General features: G+C 34.6%; 2 protein-coding genes, 1 non-coding gene and 2 pseudogenes across 3 annotated transcripts; 1 reads left to right on the top strand and 4 right to left on the bottom strand.

Moving 5' to 3' along the window:
* Positions 1-620: 620 nt before the first annotated feature.
* LOC126687888 (uncharacterized) lies at positions 621-2,635 on the top strand (annotated as a pseudogene).
* Positions 2,636-3,512: 877 nt separating this feature from the next.
* Positions 3,513-6,889, bottom strand: LOC126687889 (26S proteasome regulatory subunit S10B homolog B-like; annotated as a pseudogene).
* Positions 6,890-7,687: 798 nt separating this feature from the next.
* Positions 7,688-11,212, bottom strand: LOC126686316 (26S proteasome regulatory subunit 10B homolog A-like). Its single transcript, XM_050380356.2, has 10 exons — positions 11,041-11,212; positions 10,575-10,694; positions 10,104-10,240; positions 9,794-9,955; positions 9,598-9,684; positions 9,433-9,519; positions 9,205-9,342; positions 8,396-8,587; positions 8,221-8,319; positions 7,688-7,939 (listed from the first exon to the last, which is right to left on the bottom strand). The coding sequence occupies exons 1-10, from the start codon at positions 11,132-11,134 to the stop codon at positions 7,865-7,867; spliced, it is 1,191 nt and encodes a 396-aa protein (XP_050236313.1). The 5' UTR covers positions 11,135-11,212; the 3' UTR covers positions 7,688-7,864.
* A 470-nt stretch (positions 11,213-11,682) lies between these two features.
* On the bottom strand, positions 11,683-14,468 carry LOC126687890 (26S proteasome regulatory subunit S10B homolog B-like). Its single transcript, XM_056106372.1, has 9 exons — positions 14,382-14,468; positions 14,104-14,265; positions 13,904-13,990; positions 13,720-13,806; positions 13,494-13,631; positions 12,800-12,886; positions 12,492-12,571; positions 12,273-12,398; positions 11,683-11,824 (listed from the first exon to the last, which is right to left on the bottom strand). The coding sequence occupies exons 1-9, from the start codon at positions 14,418-14,420 to the stop codon at positions 11,683-11,685; spliced, it is 948 nt and encodes a 315-aa protein (XP_055962347.1). The 5' UTR covers positions 14,421-14,468.
* Positions 14,469-16,772: 2,304 nt separating this feature from the next.
* On the bottom strand, positions 16,773-16,879 carry LOC126654198 (small nucleolar RNA R71). The gene has a single exon (XR_007632454.1). It is a non-coding gene; the product is annotated as a small nucleolar RNA R71 (small nucleolar RNA).
* Between the last annotated feature and the right edge of the window lie 469 nt (positions 16,880-17,348).

Consider the following 17,348-nt stretch of genomic DNA (forward strand, 5'->3'; position numbering starts at 1 on the left):
CTTGTCAGCGTCAAATCACATACTACTATTTGCGATCATTTTGGCAAAAATGATTTTGCTTATTGAACATGCCTATCAACTAAAAAAAGAATGATACAATTTGAAAAGGCAAATATTGCTTAACAAAAATTGTGCAGTGAATGAAGTAATAGAGAGTGGATTTATAAAATGATTCCTACTCCTCAAGATCAGGATTGAGAAGCTTGAAAATTAAGGGTGAATTATTTATAGTGTATTTCGTGTACAATAAATACGTGTTGAATAGTATTTATCTTGGTAAAATACTATCATATAAGCATTATCATATAGTATTATCATATTATGTAAAATACTACTTTTTCGAAATAGATATGAGCTGCTATACCAAACCATTAAGATATGATGAGTAAATTGATTACTACTTAAATGTAATTAAAAAAAGTATGGTCACGCAATAAACAGCGAATAATCGGAAATGAACTGATAACGATCAAATCCCAATGCACACTTCACTGCCAAACAAAAAACCCTTAATTTTCCATTTCACTAAACTTTATCAACAAACTTTCACCCAATTCTTCTTCTCTTCCATATCTCTTATTTTTTATTTAATCATGGAAAGCTACGTATGGTAAATATTAATTTTAGGAGTGATTTCATGGACTACGCTATTTCTCTTCATGCGAAAGATTTTACCAAATCGTTCTTTTGATTTCTGCAAATCGTCTCGTTTCTACGATCCATGCTATATCCGCTGTCACGTTAGCTTCTCTTTCTGTTCATAATTGGAGGCGTCCGATTACTCCCTTGGCTTCAGAATGTTCACCCAGTCAGGTAATTGATGTTTGTTTATAAGTACAGCCTAATACTAAAAAACTAATATAAAAAGAGCCTCTGATTTATGGAGAAATAAATATGTACAGCACACGTTAGATGAACTAATTTTCTACTTTTGGTAGGTCAAACTTGAATGCCAATTGATGTTTGTTTTCGAAACAATTATTCAATACAAGTTGTGCAACAGACTAATGAGATATAGTAATGTTAGGATATTTAATGATAAAATGATACTCCAATAATTAATTATTTTAATATCACAAATGCTTATTACTTGTTGTAAAGTGACGTGGCACAACTATTACGTGGAATAAACACTCTTGTTTTCGTATTTTTTTTAATGGAAATTTGGATGAACTTTTAATTTTTCTTTTTTAAATCAGACTAAATTATTGTCCCCAATAATAAGTTGCAGTATGGTTGAATTATGTTCAGTGAATGAAACATAGAGAACGCCAAATATTTCAAATTCAAAGTTCTCTATCTATCAAAATTAAAAAAATTCACTTTTTTATAAGAAGTAAGAACTACTAAAAGAAAAGAAGTAGGAGTATTACTTTTATGGAGTCGAATACAATTATTTGACCCTTTGAATCATTCCAAAAAAAAACTCAATATGTTCTATTTGTATAATTTATGAATGGCCGTAAGCATTTGCTGGCAATGAATCTTAAAATTACATTCTATATTGTATTAATTGCAGGCAGAACAATATTCTTTTAATAAAAATCGATAATTTGTATTTTAAATCGTCATAATTGAAAAATCGTATCAAAATTTTAATGAATGCTAAAATTTATGATTTATTTTACAATTAGCTCTATTGTATATTATAATTATGAAATTTAAATTCCTTTTATTTTTGAACAAAGGGTTATTGTTGTTTCCAAACTTGTGTATCAAGGTTAATTAACTCGCACTTAGCTATTTTAATCAATTAAATGTAGTAATATTTTTTTATTTTAGATCAATTAGGGATAATAATCTATAATTTATGTCAAGTAACACCCAAAATTGGTTATTGTGGTTCTTGAACTCGTTCATTTTGTACAATTTATGAGTTGATTAAATCTAAAAATAGAGAGTATCATCTTTGATTGATTAAAATGGTTAAGCGTGAGTTAACAGACTCACATGCATAAGTCAAGGGACCAAAATGACTCTTTTATATTGTATTATTGTTTACTAGAATAACTTAAACAACTAATGAAATAGATACATAGATATGACTAATTTACCTCTCCTTATTAAGATAATGAATTTATAAATTTGTGTTCAATTTAGAGTGGGACAGAACTAGTTTCAGTTCTGTGGCTGACAGAAATTTCAAGCCCTTTCCTGCACCTAAGGGAGCTTCTCAAGGAACTTGGTTACAGGAATACTGACCTTAATTTGGCAGCCGATGTAAGTTAAATTAATCTACTCTTAATTACAATATGTTAAATTAATTCAGATTTAGTAATTGAACTTCCAATGTTGTACAGATATCATTTGCCGTGATTTTCACATTTGGACGAATGATATTTGGTCCTTATCTCACCTATGCCACACTGACCGCTGATAATCCACTAATTATTCAGGTACTTCATTCATAAACATCACTTTTATAGCGTGATTAATGAAGTGTGATTTTGCGGCCTTACTAATGCACCAAAATGACACCTTTTACTAGGTAATGTCATTTGGATTACAAATGGTGAGTGCTTTCTGGTTCTACAAGATTATAAGGATCGTGAATTACAAGCTAGTCAGTAGTAAAACCGCATCCAAAAAAGTTCTGCTTACTCAAAAGTTGAATTAAGCCGATGATAAATTTCAGGTGGAAAGTGTGCTAGAACATTGTTCATTGCGATTGATCTGCAAGAAATTTATTGTACAGATTTGACCATCCTTTTCCATTTCTTAGAGAGAAAATTAGAGTAAATTTTATAAGCAATCTCTCCACTTTCATTTCTCCAATTATAAATTTGCCACTTAATTTTTTAATTATTCCATTTAGAATTTTCCATTGTCATTTTATAATATTCAACTGAAAAAAGTTTATTTTTTAAGCTTAAATTTATATTTAAACCCTTTATTTTGTTTTAATAATTATTAATAGATGACCATGACCATATTTTTCTAGCATTCTCCATTATTCTTTATCAACAAAAAATAATAGTAAAATCTTTCAATACCCAAATACTCTATCAAAATTAATTATTAAAAGTACATAATTAGTGGAAATGCAACATGAACAAAGAATATGAATTATATCTTAAACCATATGTAAATTAATATAAAAATTTCTAAATGGGATAGGAGTATTTTATATCAGTATTGTTCTTAATGTTACTTTCAACTTTATTTTTATCAAAATTTAAAGACGCAACAGCCAGCTAGAATCCTAAAATAATTTCAAGTGAAACCATTTTATGGACATAGCAAAAAAAAATCCCCACTAACTGAAATGTTTCATCTCTCTTCATGATCAACATATGTCTCATCATAAAAATAGTTTTGAGTTACAAAAGCAAGCTCGGAGTTGACCCAATGACCTCGTAGTGGAAATTTCATATGCCATACTTCAAAATCACAATTAGAGGAACTGGAGATTGACAAGATTTCCAGGTAGATTAATGTGGATAATTAGGCATGCTATTCAGAAACAAATGGAACTCATTTTCTTCATGTTCAAAGACTCGAGAGGTACAATATTTTTAAAAATTTAAGAGTTAAAATCTATGGCTTAAAAGTTTGTAAACTGTGATATATGTTCTACATGATTAAAATGAAAACAATGCATCATAAATATTTGAAAGAAATATAACGCATTGTCCCACATTCCATGGTAACAAAAGAAAGCATTTCTACTCCTTCCCAAAATCTGCATTATAGTGCGCGCTAGATTCAAGTTTTCTTTGCCTCATTCAGCTTCCTCACAGCCTGCAAAATTGAAAAGAAAATGTGTATTTAAGCACATCCAGCAACTTTATTGCAGAAAGCATGTAATCTGAACTTAGTTCCTTGTTTGTACCAATCTCAATGTCACACGATGCAATTATTAAACTTTAGAAAGCACATAAACTAAACTTAGTTCCTTATTACCACATTTAATAATTAGCATATAGAGAGAGATGAGATCGATTTTGGTAATAGAAATCATAGAATTACCTTCATAAAGTCTTCATGAATGACATAATCACGTTTTGCTCGAATTGCTGACATTCCAGCTTCCGTGCAAACATTGCGAAGATCGGCTCCATTAAAACCCTGTGATAGTTGTAAGAATATTATAAGTAATAACTAATACGGATTAGTAAATGTATAAAACATGCAAAACAATTATTTGGCTTACCTCTGCAAGTTTCACAACAGCTTCATAGTCGATCTCCCCATGCTTTGCGATTCCAGCATCATGAATCTTAAGAATTTCCATTCTCGACTGTTCATTTGGTAATGGAATCTCTATTTTTCTGTCTAATCTCCCAGGACGGAGAAGTGCAGGATCGAGAACGTTAGGTCGGTTTGTTGTCATTATCATTTTAACCTATTATTCATAAACAAACATAAAATTTTATCATAAAGATTACCATATGGAAGTTGCCAAAAGGGGGAAAAAAGAGGGTTTACATGAAGAGTGGTCACATGACATGCAGAAAATAACACTTCAATGTACTTAAATAGTCTACTTTATGAAGCTGCAAAGCTTAACCAATAGTCATGAATAAACAGAAAGAAATGCTTTTTCTGGAGGCCCAAGAGAATGCAGTTTATTGAAGCTACAGAACTCCAAGTATCAGAAAATGAAAAACAAGCAAATTTAATCGGATATATAGCCGAATGTATTCAGAACCAGACCATTCTTAACTTGCCCATCAAAATACTGAACAATGAATTGTATTGTGGAATATGAATTACCAATAAAAAAAATTCATTAAGGTAATCTTTTTTTTTGCCTTTTACTAAATAACTGGGCTTCAGTTTAACAGAAAAAACAGACCATGTGCTGCATCAAGTATAAGAAATATGATGGAAAGTAGACAAACATGCACCAACTTTGAAAGAGTAGACTACACGAATGAAAATGTTTCAAGTGTAAACAATGTTAGATAAGGTTAAATTTATAGACTAAAATACCTTCCCAAGCTGATCAAACCCATCGAGCTGGTTAAGTAACTCCATTAGTGTTCTCTGAATTTCACGATCAGCACTTGTTCCTTCACTAAATCGGTGTCCACCAATGGCATCAATTTCATCCATGAAAATGATGCAGGGCTGGGCAAACAGAAGCAATCAGTAGCATTATTGGTGGAATCAGGTATGAATGCCACAGAAAATCAAATCCATGTTCCATTACTCTTACCTGACGATCACGTGCATATCCAAACATTTCCCTTATAAACCTAGCACTTTCTCCAATATACTTATCAATAATGGCACTTGAAACAACCATCACAAAAATAAAAGCATGTGTTAAATTAGAGAACCACTTGCAGTCAACAGAATTCAGGATACATAAAGGATAAGTTGGTAAGATAATAATTTATCTTCAAAAAGTTAGCGTCTATATTACTCGCAATAGCCCTAGCCAATAATGTCTTTCTAGTACCAGGAGGTCCATATAAAAGGACACCCTGAAACACAGAGCATATGCAGTCGTGAGGAGCACATTAAGTAACTTCATTGACTTTGGACAAGGGAGAAGAGAACAAGAAATACAAAATAAATGGAATGACCAAATAATCACCTTGGGAGGTTTAATTCCCACTCTTATAAAAAGCTCAGGGTTCATAAGAGGTAGCTCAATAGATTCCCTCAATTCTCTAATTTGATCAGATAGACCACACACGGCTGAATAGCTGACATTACCAGGATCTTCATGCAGCATATTATAAACAATTGGATCTACCTGTAAGCCCATGGCACAAAAAGATAAGACGTTGTGAGTTATACAACCAGCATGAAGCTCAAACAGAAAAAGAAAATTGTAAATAAGTGACAGCAGCCTGAAAACAAATAACTCGTCTCGCGTGGAAGAGCACGCATATTTGTAAGTGTTGTCATATCAAGAACGACTCTAGTTCCTTGAACTAGTTTTTCCTTATCCACCTTGATGCGGCAACCAACCACATACCGAGGTCCACTGCTTCCTTTAACAATCACTGAAACATAATGGAAATAACAATAACCCCTATATTATGCTTTGCTCGCCCATTATGCCTTAAAACACAATTTCTAGAGCAAGAAATTGAGAATCATGAGAAAAATTTGAAATCAAAAGAACTCCTAGTGCCACATTTACAATGTAATTGCTAAAAAAGAGATAAAAGTTATATATAGTAGACGTATTTATAAACCACACCTAATTAAAACATGCAATTGAAACATACATGTAAAAATTCATAAGAAATAGGATTAATTTCTAAAAAAATCACGAACTTTACACGAAGTTTCATTTTAATCATGAACTTTAAAAGTTGCCATTTAAAGGCATGAACTTTCATTTTGTTTCAAATCTATCATTTCAGTGTATTTTTATTGACTAAATTCTTCAATAAACCATTAATGAAAGACCCAAATTATAAATCGACATTAAATCTTATTATCTTTTAGTCAGAGTATATAGAATTAGGAATTTTTGGTTCGATAAAATATACCGGATTTTACTTTGGCGATAGATTTGAAACAAAATGAAAGTTCGTGCCTTTAAATGACAACTTTTAAAGTTCATGATTAAAATGAAACTTCGTGTAAAGTTCGTGATTTTTTTAGAAATTAACCCTAAGAAATAACAAAAGAAGAATTCTGATAAACTTACAGTGTTCATTGTCAAGAGATCGGAGTACTTCTCCAATGATCTGACCAACACTTTGAAGAGATTTCAAATCATCCTCGGTCTTGTTAAACTCTTTCTTTGTAGATCTCAAATTTTCCCTCACTGCAACAACATAACCTCAAAATTAAAGCTCCAATTTCTACAAAAATGTCCAATTTTTCAAAACAACAGAACAAAAAAAATTACATACAATTCAAGAGTCTGAAAGCTCACAGTTTTAGCCGATGAGCAAAACAAGTTACAAAAACCAGCCATTTGAGTATAAACATAAAAAGGGTACAAAAAGCGCGCAGTATTGTGATTATCGATCATAATCATAATTAAATATATAAACTTTTATTCTACTCCAATTTAAACAATGTGAAACAATATAAGTATATTTAAACTTTTATTTACTCCAATTTAAACAAATTACTACAATTAGAACTGAAAATTAAAAAATGGTTAAAGTTGAAGATTTTAAAAAAGAAGACCATAAACACAAAAAAAAATAGAATGCTTTTGGATGGTTAAGCCAAAAAATAAAGGGAAAAAAAACATAGTAAGTGATAAAAAAAAGGTGAATTGCTTATGTATCAGAATTAAATTGGGAATACACATTAAAAACTTTTAGGGTAATTACTTGAAGAAACATGAGTAGAAGAATTTTTTTTTGCCAATCAAGTATATTATGGTTATATAATTAGGATTTACAAAAATTAAATCGAACTGAAAATTTAATCTTAATTAATAAATGAACAAAATTAGTTTTTAAATTCAGTTTAACTTGAGCATTATATTGAACTTGTTGACTCAGTTCAATTCAATTTGGATATTATATTTCCTCTTAAATTTAGTTCAACACGATGAAAAAACTTCAATTCAATTCACTTCCAATAGATTACAATGCCCTAGTTATAACTAATACACTTGGTGAATAATGATAAAACTATGGGACAACTATATTCAATTTGAATTTATATGTTACTTCTTTGATCTTACATATTTATTTATAACTAACTTGTGATAGCTGACATGCTTAAGAAAGAATTTCCAATGGCTAGTGATAACTAGCATGCTTAAGAAAGAATTTCCAATGGCTATCTTCTTATAAGGTGTGCAACACACATTTTAAGAGTGGAATTCATGTTTCTGAAATATTCATACATGCCTAAAATTAAAAAACATAAAGAAATGATACAGATATATTAAAACAAATGCACCACCCTCATGGCTCTTAAATATGGCCTTCTATTCCTTCCCAAAATCGGCATTATAATGTGCACTTGATTCAAGCTTTTTTGCCTCGTTAAGCTTCCTTACGGCCTGTAACAACGCCAAAACACCACAACACAAAATTATTATCTGAGTAAATAAATAAGTGGTTAACAATCTCGTCATAGAGTACCAAACTATGGTGTACGGAAAGTATTGAATCCTCCGTTTTGGCTTTTTTTTTTCCACTTCCAAAAACGCCAGAACTTGTTGACAAGCTATTCTTATACAAAATCATCAGTTTGCCAGTTTCTTGTTTCAGCGTTTCCATTTCCATGTAATATAGGCACCAAATGGAGGTAAATTCATTGTGTTGTAAAAAAGTTTATTACCTTCATAAAATCTTCATGGATAACATAATCACGTTCCGCACGAATTGCTGACATTCCAGCTTCTGTGCAAACATTGCGGAGATCAGCTCCATTAAAGCCCTGTTATAGTTATAAGAAAAACATTAACAATAAGGCCTCAGTAAACGTATCCAACATGCAAAGCCATTTTACTTACCTCCGCAAGTTTCACAACAGCCTCATAGTCAATCTCCCCATGCTTGGCAATGCTAGCAGCATGAATTTTCAGGATTTCCATTCTCGATTGTTCATTTGGCAACGGAATCTCTATTTTTCTGTCTAATCTTCCCGGGCGAAGAAGTGCAGGATCGAGCACATCAGGTCGGTTTGTTGCCATTATCATTTTAACCTATTATAGATAGACGAGCATAAATTTATTTTATCTTAAGAAATTACTATATAGAAGTTGCCAAAGGTAGTACATGCTGACCGGAACATGACAGACACAAGTTTACACTTAAAACAATCAAATCCTATAATTTTTGAAGCTCCAAAGCTTAAAAACGAGCTATGGATACACATTTTATGAGAAGAGACCCCATTTTATAGAGCCCAGCAGAACACATTTCAGTGGCGTTAAAGAACTCGAATTATCAGGGATTGTCCAGAAGCATGCCTTCTATATCGACATAAATGTCCAGATGTACTCACATTCACAGATAGACCATTCTTAATACCCCCATCAAACTGTTGCAGCAATAAAAGTTTCATTTGCAAATGCATATAAATTAGCCATATAAGTGAATTCATGCAGGTATTATTTGGCTCAACTTTTCTGCTTTTGCTAATGGATTTCGCTTTAACAGGGACAACAGATGTATATGCAAAATGATTACAAGAAGACAAACAGGGATATACTTCCGAAAGAACAGCCAACCAAAATGAAAAATCTCCATTGCTTATGTGTGAAACTATGAAGGAAATAAAAATGTCAGGCTGGGTTATAATGTGTAAACTAAAAAATACCTTCCCAAGCTGATCAAACCCGTCAAGTTGATTAAGTAACTCCATTAGAGTTCTTTGAATTTCACGATCTGCGCTTGTACCCTCACTAAAACGGCGTCCACCAATGGCATCAATCTCATCCATAAAAATGATGCAGGGCTACAAAAGAAAAAGAAAATAAATTTAAAAATCCAGTGGAGCCATGAACCACACAGGAATAGCAAGATTAGAAAAAACCAGGATACTTACTTGGTGATCACGTGCATATCCAAACATTTCTCGAATCAACCTAGCACTTTCGCCAATGTATTTGTCAATAATGGCACTTGAAACAACCTTCATTCAGATGTAAAGTACATGTTAACAGGAGCCAAAAATAAGGGAAGGATGCTTGTTAAAGGAAAAAACATTGACCTTTAAGAAGTTGGCATCTATGTTACTTGCGATAGCCCTGGCCAATAGCGTCTTTCCTGTACCAGGAGGGCCATAAAGAAGAACACCCTAAAGCAGAGAGGACAAGAGCTTCAGAGAAATATCAACTACTTTATCCTCATGGACATGAATGCCAAAAAGTTATCTAATGCAAAAAACACAAAGAACCAATTATCACCTTGGGAGGTTTAATTCCAACTCTGAGGAAAAGCTCAGGGTTCATCAGAGGTAGCTCAATGGACTCCCTCAAATCTCTGATTTGGTCAGATAAACCACCCACAGCCGAGTAGCTGACGTTGCCAGGATCTTCATGCAACATATTATAAACAACTGGATCAACCTGTAAGCAAAAGCCACAAATTGCTAGATATCACGCATCCTATAATAAGAAATAAGTAATTCAAATACAACTGTGCTGCTTAGGGGGAAATAAATTCCATTAACCAGAACAGTTTTCCAGCTCTCTGTCACTCTTCCAAATAACTTACTTCACGTGGAAGAGCTCGCATGATTGTGAGTGTTGTCATGTCAAGAACAACCCTAGTTCCTGCAATTAGTTTTTCCTTGTCCACTTTGCTGCGGCACCCAACCACATAACGGGGTCCACTACTTGCTTTAACAATCACTGAAACATAAAAAAAAAAAAAACCATTACTCTGTGTCCATAAACTAAGTCCTACAGGCATAGAAACCAAACAAAGGAGAAAATAATTAAATGAGATGCAGAACCAAAGACTGCAAGAGGCAACATTTATGCTAATTGTACTCTATGAAATGGATAAACTGTAAGAAAAAAGGGCATATGAATGTAAGCATAACCTAGGTCACAAGAATCATGAAAATTTCCAGTCACTAAACCATTCTCAAGTTGCAACATTTTGAAGCAACCAAAAGTGCAAAGATTGCACGTACACAGAATCAACAACGCGCAAAAATGTAGGGAAATTGGGAGAACTTACAGCGTTCATTGTCGAGAGGTCGGAGAACTTCTCCTATAATCTGACCAACACTTTGAAGAGACTTCAAATCATCCTCTGTCTTATTGAACTCCTTCTTTGCATTCCTCAAGTTCTCCCTCACTACCAAAAAACCCACATTTATTAGCATAATGAGCAAACGTCAATGCAATAACCACATACTATACAACAGATATTGAAAGCATATTAACACACCCAAGCAGAAGAAGTCTTTTAGCTACAAGTCTACAGCAGTTAATGTTTTTATTTAAATTTAAAAACAAATGTATAATATTAACACGCAAAAAATTAAACCCTTTCTACAAAATTTCGTCAAATTAACTGCATCAAGCAATTCAATCTAGTTTATGGCAAATCATAACTAATAAAATCTAACCTATTGGGTTAAATTAGAGATGCAACGACTACTACAAAACGATAAAAAAAATTAATAGATCGAATGACTAACAGGTTCGCACTCTAGACTCCATCTCCTTGTGTTGGAGCAATTTTTTCCGGTGTTCAGTCACGGAAATACGCCGGCGATCTCCTTCGCTGCTCATGCTTTAAAATAAATTTGAACTTTTGATTTTTTCTTATTGCCTTAACGATTCACAGAAAAACACGCTTTAAAGTTGGGCAAGGCAGGGATCTTTTTATATTGATACAAGATATGATATGCCCTTATATTTCAGTTCAAATATTTTTAAGTCTATGTACTTAAATTATATGCCATTTAACCCTAACAATTTTAAAATATGTACAACTAAGCCCTTATTCTAACAAAAATATCAGTAGAATTAGTTTAAAAACCTGGGTTTGCACTAACTTTTTTATACATTATATAGAATTCAAGAATATATCAATACTTTAATTTTTTCTGTCCAAATTTTAAAAAATTAATTTTTTAATTTTTATTAAGTAGCGTCAAAAAAAAAATTATTAAGTGCAATTGATTGTTTTGCATTTAGATTATTGATGGATACCGAATCCTACACTAAATACAATGGAGCCGAGTCACAGGAGATCCATTCTCAGGTGATACCGGACTCATAATGGAAGACCTGATTATATAAGGAAGACGACTGAATCCATAGGATCCGCCGATGAATCATTCAATAAGACGAAGACCGAATCCCTTAAGATCCGCCCAAAGCGCGTTAATCCAGGATTCAGACAAATCGCCGAATCTACTATGATGTCTCGAAGTATCTTCCCATTTGGACACAATCTCCAACTTGGAAAGATCGGCTCTATCTTAAGAAGACGAGACTATTTACGAAAACGTTCCTAAATAGGACTCATGTCTGAATAAGGTAGATCACGCCAAATCAGGGTGAATCCCTACAAAGTAGGCTCAATCCCTACAAAGTAGGATTCACTTACCTACTATAACTCTACAAGGTATGCATTCATCTACTATAAAAGGAGCATGAGGTATGCCTAGAAACACAATTACGTTCACATGCTCAAAACGCTGCTCAAAGCTCTAAACTGACTTTGGCATCGGAGAATTAATCGGACAACCACCGTCCGGTTAGCTTCTACCCTATTTTGCAGGTCTCATTCACCGGTTCAGAAAGCAGACTCCATCAATTGGCGCCGTCTGTGGGAAAAGCTTAACTTAACTTCAAATTCGAAGGAGCTTTTCTGAACTCAAAAAAAGTTTCATTGAGGAAGATGACTTCTGAAGAAATGAACCTGAAAGACAAAGCAAGGAACATATCGCAAGGGAGAAAAAGGAAATCAGTAGAATCCTCAATTCCACCGCCGGTGACTTTCGACGGGAAGGATTTCGGGAGAATAGCGGAAGCCCACAACGAGGCCCTGGTAGTGGCTATGATCATCGAACACTAGAATGTTGAAAGGATCTTAATTGATGAAGGGAGCGTAATAAACCTAATAACGAGAAAGGCTTACGAGAGCCTAAGAAGGGATCTAGCAGAATTATAGTGCGCGCTAGATTCAAGTTTCTTTGCCTCATTCAGCTTCCTCACATCCTGCAAAATTGAAAAGAAAATGTGTATTTAAGCACATCCAGCAACTTTATTGCAGAAAGCATGTAATCTGAACTTAGTTTCTTGTTTGTACCAATCTCAATGTCACACGATGCAATTATTAAACTTTAGAAAGCACATAAACTAAACTTAATTTCTTATTACCACATTTAAAAATTAGCATATAGAGAGAGATGAGATCCATTTTGGTAATAGAAATCATAGAATTACCTTCATAAAGTCTTCATGAATGACATAATCACGGAGAAGTGCAGGATCAAGAACGTCAGGTCGGTTTGTTGCCATTATCATTTTAACCTATTATTCATAAACAAACATAAAATTTTATCATAAAGATTACCATATGGAAGTTGCCAAAAGGGGGGGAAAAGAGGGTTTACATGAAGAGTGGTCACATGACATGCAGAAAATAACACTTCATTGTACTTAAATAGTCTACTTTATGAAGCTGCAAAGCTTAACCAATAGTCATGAATAAACAATTATTAGCAGGAAGAAATGCTTTTTCTGGAGGCCCAAGAGAATGCAGTTTATTGAAGCTACAGAACTCCAATTACTAGAAAATGAAAAACAAGCAAATTTAATCGCATATATAGCCAAATGTATTCAGAACCAGACCATTCTGAACTTGCCCATCAAAATACTGAACAATGAATTGTATTGTGGAATATGAATTACCAATGAAGAAAATTCATTAAGGTAATCTTTGTTTTTTTTTTTTGCCTTTTACTAAATAACTGGGCTTCAGTTTAACAGAAAAAACATACCATGTGCTGCATCAAGTATAAGCAATATGATGGAAAGTAGACAAACACGCACCTACTTTAAAAGAGTAGACTACACAAATGAAAATGTTTCAAGTGTAAACAATGTTAGATAAGGTTAAATTTATAGACTAAAGTACCTTCCCAAGCTGATCAACCCCATTGAGCTGGTTAAGTAACTCCATTAGTGTTCTCTGAATTTCACGATCAGCACTTGTTCCTTCACTAAATCGGCGTCCACCAATGGCATCAATTTCATCCATGAAAATGATGCAGGGCTGGGCAAACAGAAGCAATCAGTAGCATTATTGGTGGAATCAGGTATGAATGCCACAGAAAATCAAATCCAAGTTCCATTACTCTTACCTGATGATCACGTGCATATCCAAACATTTCCCTTATCAACCTAGCACTTTCTCCAATATACTTATCAATAATGGCACTTGAAACAACCTTCACAAAAATAAAAGCATGTGTTAAACTAGAGAACCACTTGCAGTCAACAGAATTCAGGAGACATAAAGGATAAGTTGGTAAGATAATAATTTACCTTCAAAAAGTTAGCGTCTATATTACTCGCATTAGCCCTAGCCAATAATGTCTTTCCAGTACCATGAGGTCCATATAAAAGGACACCCTGAAACACAGAGCATATGCAGTTGTGAGGAGCACATTAAGTAACTTCATTGACTTTGGACAAGGGAGAAGAGAACAAGAAATACAAAATAAATGGAATGACCAAATAATCACCTTGGGAGGTTTAATCCCCACTCTTATGAAAAGCTCAGGGTTCATAAGAGGTAGCTCAATAGATTCCCTCAATTCTCTAATTTGATCAGATAGACCACCCACGGCTGAATAGCTGACATTACCAGGATCTTCATGCAGCATATTATAAACAACTGGATCTACCTGTAAGCCCATGGCACAAAAAGATAAGACGTCGTGAGTTATATAACCAGCATGAAGCTCAAACAGAAAAAGAAAATTGTAAATAAGTGACAGCAGCCTGAAAACAAATAACTCGCCTCGCGTGGAAGAGCACGCATAATTGTAAGTGTTGTCATATCAAGAACGACTCTAGTTCCTTGAACTAGTTTTTCCTTATCCACCTTGCTGCGACAACTGATAGGAGTATTTTTACTCCTATCTTTAGCGTCGTTTCCGCATGCTTTATTAACGTTTTATCACGGTTTTATGGTATTTTGTATGCCTTATTGCGTGTTTTAGTATTTCAGGTACTTTGGAGCATTGCGGAAGCATTTTGGTGCAAAAGTTGGAAAAGACGACAAAAGCGATGCGGAAGCTCGTTTGCAAATCTGAAAAGCTGACCCCTGGGCACTAATTGACCAATTCGGACTAGCTAGAAGCCTCAAATGAACTCGTGATCTTCATGAAAGTTAAAGTAGACGTCCTAAGCTTTCCAACGGTTCAAGAATCGACTTAATCGGACATTTCTACACCGAGTTACGAAGGTTTGAAGATCGAAATTTGGAGCAGAAAATGGCAGCTCGAATCGGGCTTCTCATTTAGCCCAAGGAGTTCTATTCGAGCTTGGGCTTGCTGGAATGGGGAAATCTTAGTTCAAGATGCAACAAGGCTTTATTTATTTGCTATTTTGGGCCCAACACATGTGTAAATGAATGTTTGTCTTTTTCCTTCTTTTGTTGGTACTATATAAGGGGCCTTATCTCTATTTTAGGTATAGAAGATTTTGCTAGACTTTATTCTATTATTGTACTTTTGAATCTTCTCCTAATTTTAGTCTTCTTCTTCAATAGAATTTCCAGATTTTTATTTCTTCCATTGTTGAGATCTTTGAAGCTTCATTGAATGAACAAGTTTTATTTTCTATTACAATTATTATTTGTGGGTTTTTCATCTTATTGTAAGTACTCTTTACCCATGTCTTCCATTTATCATTTTGTTGATTTAGCTCTTGAAATGTGTAACTAATCCCCCATGTTTGGGGGTTGAGATGATTTCCTTCTTGTTATGATAAATGGTATGGTGATTGGTTAAATGCTTGTTCTAATTCTAGTTCCTAATGCTTGTGTTAGCCTAGCTATCTAATGCATGATTTAGTGTTTGCTTGACTCATTGAGAAATGGTTAGGTGAATAGACTTTGGAATTATAAGCCTAGATTGTAATACCACGAGAGTGGATTAGGATTTAGGTGACCTTGAGTTTGTTGATTAATTGATGTTGGGTAATTGATTTTGTTTAGTATCACGAGAGTGAGTTAGGCATTAATTGATTACTTGATGATTGATTTTGTCGTTCTTAGAGGCTCGAGAGAGCGGGAACGGTGCGCTAGGAACAACTCGGCCCTTGCTATATACCAATTTATCCATTACCATGTATGCATGACCTAGGAATGATTTCAACCCCTAGACATCTTTTACTTATTGATTAAACTTGTTCTTATTTTAGTTACTTGAATTGTTAGTTTAATTGTTTAGTGCCTATTTAGTGTTAATCTTACTTGAACTTCACCATTCGAGTTTCGCTAAACGAATTGAATCGCAACTAAAATTCATTCTCATCAATCGCTCTAGATTCACTCCTCGTGGGATCGATTCCGACTTCCGGATTATTACAAGTTGTGCTTTTTGCTCAACAAGTTTTTGGCGCCGTTGCCGGGGAGTGACGAGTGTTTATTGATTGATTGAAATTAGTTATTGTTCGGTCGAGTTAGCTTTATTTTCGGTTTTTATCACTTTTGTTGTTTTTGCTTCTTTCCGGATTTACGCGTGGTTTGCTTGTTGTTGTTTGTGTAGGAGATCAACTATAGTGTATGCACAATACACGAAGGGCCAATCTTCCACTAGAACCGTTTCAAGACAACCTCGGGAGATTTGAAAGAAGTGTGAGAAGGGAGAATCGTATACCCGTTATCATGGAACGTGGGGATGATAACTATGAGGAGGAGCATTATCACCCTCAAGACGATGGAGTGAGACAACATCCGCCTCCTCCACTCGATGAGAGGAATCGGCAAGAGCAACAAGGGGACAATCACCCTCAAGTTCAAGGCCATCAAGCACAAAGACAAACTTTGGGGGATTTCTTCCTCCCGGATGTGGATAATGCTACCTATGGGTGCTTTGCAAGACCGGTCACCGCGGCTACTTTTGAGATCAAGCCTAGCACGATTCAACTCCTAGAAAATCGGTGCCAATTCTTTGGGTTACCAAGTGAGGATCCAAATGAACACATAGCCAAGTTCTTGGGAGTGTTGGACACATTCAAGCTCCATAATGTCACCTCCGATCAAATCAAGCTTCGGATGTTTCCGTTCTCACTAAGAGACAAGGCTAGCTTGTGGCTTCGATCACTACCTAATGCATCAATCCACAATTGGCGGGATCTTGCTCAAGCTTTCCTTCACAAGTACTTTCCAATGGGGAGAACCGCAAAGTTGACAAAGGACATCATTGATTATTACCAATATGAGGGGGAATCTCTCTATGAAACTTGGGAGAGGTTCAAGGATCTCCAAAGGCACGTACCTCATCATCGGCTTGTAAGGGAACATGTGCTTCAAATATTCTATAATGGTTTGGGTGAGATCACAAGATCTACCATTGATTCGGCCGCGGGAGGTTCTTTGATGCAAAAGACGCTTGATGAGGCTAATGAGCTGATTGAAAAATTAGCTATGGTAAGTAGCACTTGGTCCTCGGAAAGGAGAAGACCACCGGCTCAAAAGGCATTAATGACACTTGACCAATCCAAGGAGTTTGAAGCGATGAAAGCCATGAATGCCTCTTTACAAAGTCAAGTTGATGCCTTGAAGAAGCAAGTGGGTCCACGGAATGCTCCGGTTGCATATGTCCAAGTGGGTTGTGAGCATTGTGGAGATTTCAATCATGGAAGTAATGAGTGCTATGCCATGGGTCAAACTTGGAGCGAACAAGTGAATTATGTGGGAGGTCAACGTCAAGGGAATGATCCTTACTCGAATACCTATAATCCGGGGTGGAGAAACCAT

The sequence above is a fragment of the Mercurialis annua genome, linkage group LG6, assembly GCF_937616625.2.
Source record: "Mercurialis annua linkage group LG6, ddMerAnnu1.2, whole genome shotgun sequence".
In the NCBI taxonomy this organism is placed as follows: Eukaryota; Viridiplantae; Streptophyta; class Magnoliopsida; order Malpighiales; family Euphorbiaceae; genus Mercurialis; species Mercurialis annua.

Coding starts and splice junctions, on each gene's coding strand:
- LOC126686316 (XM_050380356.2), bottom strand. CDS start 11,134: ATGAGCAGCGAAGGAGATCGCCGGCGTATTTCCGTGACTGAACACCGG. Junction 10,695..11,040: donor GGAGTCTAGAGTGCGAACCT/GTTAGTCATTCG, acceptor GTTTTTTGGTAG/TGAGGGAGAACTTGAGGAAT. Junction 7,940..8,220: donor TCCATGAAGATTTTATGAAG/GTAATAAACTTT, acceptor GCGTTGTTACAG/GCCGTAAGGAAGCTTAACGA.
- LOC126687890 (XM_056106372.1), bottom strand. CDS start 14,420: ATGACAACACTTACAATTATGCGTGCTCTTCCACGCGAG. Junction 12,572..12,799: donor TTCATGAAGACTTTATGAAG/GTAATTCTATGA, acceptor TCAATTTTGCAG/GATGTGAGGAAGCTGAATGA. Junction 11,825..12,272: donor TTCCTTGCTTTGTCTTTCAG/GTTCATTTCTTC, acceptor TTCTTAAGATAG/AGCCGATCTTTCCAAGTTGG.